At 48.6% G+C, this 6,000-nt stretch overlaps 1 protein-coding gene across 2 annotated transcripts in view; it reads right to left on the minus strand.

The window, feature by feature from the left end:
- The window catches only part of VOPP1 (VOPP1 WW domain binding protein), a 63,659-nt gene extending 60,718 nt beyond the window's left edge, over window positions 1–2,941 (minus strand). Inside the window, exon 1 of one of the 2 annotated variants that reach the window (XM_053934185.1) lies at window positions 2,734–2,941. In XM_053934185.1, the coding sequence (XP_053790160.1) occupies window positions 2,734–2,784 (51 nt within the window). In that variant the 5' untranslated portion in view covers window positions 2,785–2,941. Of the gene's footprint in view, window positions 1–2,264; window positions 2,589–2,733 lie in introns of those variants that run through there. The other variant, XM_053934176.1, reaches the window with a different exon arrangement.
- Between the last annotated feature and the right edge of the window lie 3,059 nt (window positions 2,942–6,000).

Genomic DNA, 6,000 nt, shown 5'->3' on the forward strand with positions numbered 1-6,000 from the left:
GATTGCAGTGAAAAAACCCTCATCACACAAGAAAACTCAAAATTAGTCCCCCTCTCCCACCATCTGGGTGCTCTGGCTGTTTCTGTAGTTAGCACATCTCAAGCTTGTCTAGAACAAGGAGAGGCATTTTAGCACCAAGAGCCAGCAATTTCTTATGTTTAAATCCTGCTTCGATGTTGATGCTTTTAGTCACTTTCATGAAACCACCCACCAGCACATGGAAGCTCCTGCCGCTCAAGCCCCTCTTCTGCATCTTCTGCCTTTACATCAGGAGCAGCAAACCTTCACTTCCTCGTGGGAGACTGCCACAGCTAGCTACTGACTAGGCTTCAGCCTGAAAGCCATAAACACACACATTCCCCACATCACACCCACCATGAACTTGATGTATACTTAATTGTGAAGAAGTTCATTCCTTTCATCAATATAACCAGAAATAGTGGTTTTACAATACACAAACATTTTACAAGTATTTTGGGTAATCTACCCAGAGAAAACCTAGTTGGAATCAGTAAACTACTGCATAGTGCTCTGACAGACTAAATGGGTTCCTCCCCACAGTACCTGGGTAACAGTCAGAGCCTTTTGCAAAATGATGAATGAAAACCATATTTCTCAGCTCACACTCAGTTCAATAACTACTAAGATCATGTTGGAGCTGCAAACAGATTTAAAAACAATTGCAACAATGTTTTTTTCAGATAATATCCAGTATAGAACTTTGTGAAGAAGACATCAAAAGTTTCATGCACCAAAAACCTTCAAAGCAACCAGATGTTGCTGATTAAGTTATTTAAACTCCCAGAACTGTTTCTGGGTATGTAGAATACAGCCTTATTTACACATTTTCATTTTAAAAGGCAACCTAAGAACTTCCAAGAAAGAAAAAGAAATCCACAAAACCAGATGGCAAAACAAACATTCTAGATTAAAAGAAAAAAAAGGGGGGGAAACTCCACAATTAAAACCAGTACAAAAGCTTAAATAACAGCAACACTGGCTAGATCCAATGAGGATTTATGCAAATTACTTTTTTCAGGCACAAATTATCTTTTTCAGCAGAATACACGTTAAGAGAACAGAGACATCTAATCAAAGTGATCCTAGAGGGGTGAAACCTTTCAGTGTCTCAGATGAACACAATCCCTCGGGGAAATGGTGGTGTTTGTTTCATTTAATCGACATTTTGCTATTCCTGCTTTCTGAAGAGCTGCTGTGGAGTCAAGAGCAGTTGAGGGCCAGAACCAAGGCCAGGTTTACAGCCAGGGGAAAGAGATGCAAATCAATTAACCTGTAAAGAGTTACGCTTCTTTACATTAAGCAATAATTTTGATTTGAGTGTTTTAATGGGATGGTGCTGGATGGCACAGTGGGCAACACACCAGAAATCATTCATCTACGTAGGTGGCATAAACATGTAGTAAACATCATTTTTATGAATTATATCCATTACCAAAAGCAGTAACTACACACCCAGCACTCCGGTTTCCATATATGGGTTTGGTGGCATGCCGTTTAAAAAAAAAAAAAAATTCATTTCCTGTCTAAACTACTCTATCACAGAAGCAGCACAGCTCTTTGACCTCTCGCACACTTTCAGCTACATTGCCTCTGGGCTTCATGAACGCAGAGATGTGCCTAAGACAAGCCCACGGGTGTTTCCGAAGTCACCCCGGCACGCTACTACCGCACGTGTCCCGGCCATGACTCCAGCACGCTGCCAACCCTGTCACCGGGAGCTGCACATGGCAGCGTGCCCGCACGGGTCTGTCTCAGGGGTCTACTGCTGCCCCCCTGCCCATCCCCAACCCCAAGGTTAAACCACAGAACAAGAGACAGCTCATCCCCAGAAAACATCTGCCCATCCACCCGCTGCAAAAAAAAAAAAAAAAAAAAAAAAGATGCTTTCCCAAGCCCTGATCCAGGGTCATCCCAGCCCACGGGAGGGAGGTTTAAACTAGACGATCTTTAAGGTGTCTTCCAATCCAAACTATTCCATGCGTCTAGAACTGCGTGGCACAAATCCCCCCTCCAATTAATGAAAGCTCCTAATTCACTGCTGTTTGTTTGGTTGTTGTAAGTACGAAAGCTGCGCTATCCAGGTTTTCCCAGAAGTTTAACCACACTGCACGGTGCCGCCACGGCTCCTCGTGAGCTGATGCCGCTGCACCTCTACCTACCTCGCAATGGACACTCTGTCCACGAAATGAAAATAAGAGAATAATGAAAATAAGGGATGTGCCTTCCGTCTAACCCTTACTTACTGGCGCAGGCTTTGCGTCCCCTGGACAGTCTGCCAGTCTGCTGGGAATGGCCAGCTTCCAGCAGCTTGTGCCCCTGCGTATGGGTCCCGTGTTACTCTGCTCCATCACACCGCGGATAATCTTCCTCTGCTCCAGCAGTAAGACCCCAGACACTCGGCGAGCCCGGCCGCCGCGAACGCCCGTGACCACCGCACCCGCAGCCGCGCCGGGTCTCGCCCAGCCCGGCCCCGCAGCTTCCCCGCACTCCTGACCGCGCACTGCCTGTGGAGCCAAGCCCGTTCCGTCAAAGACATTAACCCCAAAATAAATCACCTCCCGCGCATCCCCCCCGGCTGGGTGCGGGCTGCAGCTCCCCTCCGCCAGCCGCGCAGTTCCAGGTCGCGACCGATGGCGGACCCCCGCGGGATGAACCCGGGGCTGCCGCAGCCGCCGCTGGGCAGGGCAGCGCTCCCCCCACGGCCCACCTCACCTCCCACAGCAGCGAGAGCAGCAGCGCGACTCCAGGGTGGAAGTGCTTCATCTCTCCTCCTCCTCCTCCTTTTCCTCCTCCTCCCGCGGCGGCGGCGAGCTCGCCCCTCCGCCTCAGGCGTGCACGGGCGCTGCCAGCCGCGCCATCCCCGACGGCGGGGGAGCTCCGGGCGGCAGCGCGCACGGCGAGCTCACAGGCAGCCGGGGGAGGCGGCCGCGAGTGACCCGCACCGGGGGCAGAGGGACGAGGCGGAGTAGAGCGGCGATGGGGCGGAGTGGGAGGCGGGGAAGCCCCGCAGCAGGGCGAGGGCGGGCTGACCCGCTGATCCCCTCAGCGGCAGCGTCGGCGGCCGGAGCCGAGCGAAGCAGGGTCGGGGCGAGGCAAGGTAGAGACGATCGGTTGCTGGGGCAGGCGGCACAAAGACGCCGGCGCCGGGGCCGCCGAGGGCGGGCAGAGGAGCGGCCGGCCCCGCCCCGCGCCGCTGCCCGGCCGGGAGGGGGCGGTGGCGGAGGATAAGTGATCCCGCCTTTGCCCCCGCATCTACCTCTGTCTCGCATCTCCCCCTGCTCCTGTCACCGCCCCCGCACCTGCCCCTGGCCCGAGGGCACAGTACCGGGTTCCTTCCTCCTTGGAGCCGTGACCTCGACACCCCTTCTCCGGAAGAGCGATCTTCTGGAGTGAATCCAGAGGAGGCAACAAAGATGCCCAGAGGGACGGATAATCTCTCCTACGAACACTAAGAGTTGGAGCTCTTCAGCCCGGAGATGAGAAGGTTCTGGGGACGATTTAAAGCAGCCTTCTAGTACATAAAGGGGGGTTATAAGAAAGATAAGGACAGATTTTTTTACCTGTAGTGATCGACCAATGGGCAATGATTTGAAACTGAAGGAGAGTCGATTTAGGTTGGACATGGAAGAAATCTTTTGCAGTGAGTTTGGTGAGACACTGGAACCAGATTGCCCAGGAAGTTGTGGATGCCCTATCTCTGGAAGGGTTCAAAGCTGGGTTGGATGAGTCTTTGTGTAACCTGGTCTAGTGGAAGGTGTCCCTCCCCATGAAATAATCTTTGAGAGTCCTTTCCAACTCAAATAATTCTATGGTTCTGTGATTCTATAAGGTGTTCCCTCTGCCAGCCTGGTGGGTGGGAACAGGAGCTGTGTGTCTAGCTGCCCTTACCCATGCGGTAACCTTTGGCATTTCAGAGAAGAGGTCTGATCCTTTGCTTCCTCAGCATGCTTGGTAACAGCCCTGGGATATTTACCTGTAAAGGTCTCATGACAAATCTTAAACTGGAGTGGAGGTACTCTCCAACACTGGTACTGATCTCTCCAGCTGCACGTGGCTGGTGTAGTTGGGTGTATGCCTTGGGTATTTCCTTCACCATGACCATCTTGTCCTGGTGCTTTGAGCCTCCTTTTCCAAGCCCGTTGCACCCTTACCACAGCTGCACACTGTATGCAGTTGGAGTTGAGGAGGATTACAGGTCTTTTGCTCTTGCTTTGTAGGTAAGCTAGCAACTTAATTTTCTGGGGAAAATCAAAATAGATAAGAGGGAGAACTGCCCCATTTCCCTCTTTATGGCAGACCTTTCCCAGCAGCATTTCTGAAGGAGATATACTTCCCACTGTCCTTTTGTGGGTTACCTATTAAAAAACTACTAGCACATCCTCACAACTCACAACTCCTTCATTCACCACTTCTCTGTCGTCATAGTATTCGAGCGGGAAACTTGCCATCTCCTGATGTCACATTGCAGCAAAACATCATCAGCTGGTTATTTTTTCCATACAGTGAACTTTGGGTGAGTTTATGAGCGTCTTCCAGCTGGCACCATTAATCATACGTGCTCTCAGGCCCGGGTCATATGTTTAAGTAAGGAGTAACTGTATACAGGTTCCCGCACACTGGATGATATTGTGTACTCAGAGGCAGCCTGCGCAAGTCCTTCTTGAGAGCCACTCATTTTGATACTTATTTTTGTCTCTGATGTCAACCAATCTGAAGCTGTATGATGACTTTTTCAGATGAATGCTTGCATCTCTAATTGAATATGCTAGAAGGTCCCTAAGGAAATGTCATGGCCATTGATTTGTCCAGCAGTGAAGTCTGAATAAGGCAATTATACACACAGGTGTCTATATAATCTGAGTTGAAAAGTTACACTTTCTTACATCTGGCATATTGAGAAAGACACATTCTACACTGGGTATCACCTAAGAGAGATCAGCTTATATTGTCTCAACATAACAATTCAAAGTCAGGCATCACTTCAAAAAGGTTCCAGTTTATAGAAGTTTGAAAAGGATGGTTTTCAGAGCTCTGTCCTGATGTATGGCTAACCCTAAACTCCCTTCTCATCCCTAATTTCTGTGTTGCATGACCTAGGAGACAGTGTTTTGGGGACATTCAATGACTCTTCATAGAGAAGATGAAGAAGAGCATAAAGGTGTTTAGGGACATCAAATGAATCTGAATGTCAGTGTTGAGCATGAGTGCTCTGTACCACTGCTGTGTTTCCCAGCAAGGGTGCTCTGGCAGCCCAGAGACAGGCAGAAATCCTGACAGCACAAATTCTGGGAGAACTGAGAAAGTACTAAAGCATAAATAACACTTAGGAAAGAAGTCTGGAGTCTTGCAACCTAAGACACAACCACACTTGAAGGCTGACCCTGCCAAAATTTTCAGCTGATGGCCCACTGTCAAATGTGCTCAGGCAAGAGCAATCTCTAAAATACATTTCAGTTAATTATTAACACATCTATCAATAGTGACTTTATCTTGACAACTAATAAAGTGTTAGAATTTTTTTTCTTGAAAAAAGATTTCAGCTAAGGCAAGAAAGGCTGAAATAATTGAAAGTTTTTAATCAATAGACAGATTAGCAAGAGTGAGACTGAAGCAGGAGTGGGTTGGAGGAAGAGGAAGCTACCCAGTGTAGAAGCATGTGCTTCCCAGTGCATAGTTTATTATCCAGCCTAGATAAAGGTATGGATATCCCGAGCTATAAAATTCTTTCCAGGCCAACATAAGCTGAAAAAGGAAAAACATCTCCTGATCTCAAAATAAACAGTTTAATGTTCTATTTCAATCATCACTTAGCTCCCCTTACTGATGTCTTCTTTCATTTATACCTAGCTTCAAGAAATCATCTTCATCCCCAGGGAAAGCCCATTAGCCTCAATGGAGTTCAAGTATGAATGAACTTGGGTCAGTATGTGGCATTTTCTCAACAGAAGTGCGAGTTGCAGCAGAGCCCCTTCGAGCTTG

Source organism: Vidua chalybeata, chromosome 1 (assembly GCF_026979565.1).
Source record: "Vidua chalybeata isolate OUT-0048 chromosome 1, bVidCha1 merged haplotype, whole genome shotgun sequence".
In the NCBI taxonomy this organism is placed as follows: Eukaryota; Metazoa; Chordata; class Aves; order Passeriformes; family Viduidae; genus Vidua; species Vidua chalybeata.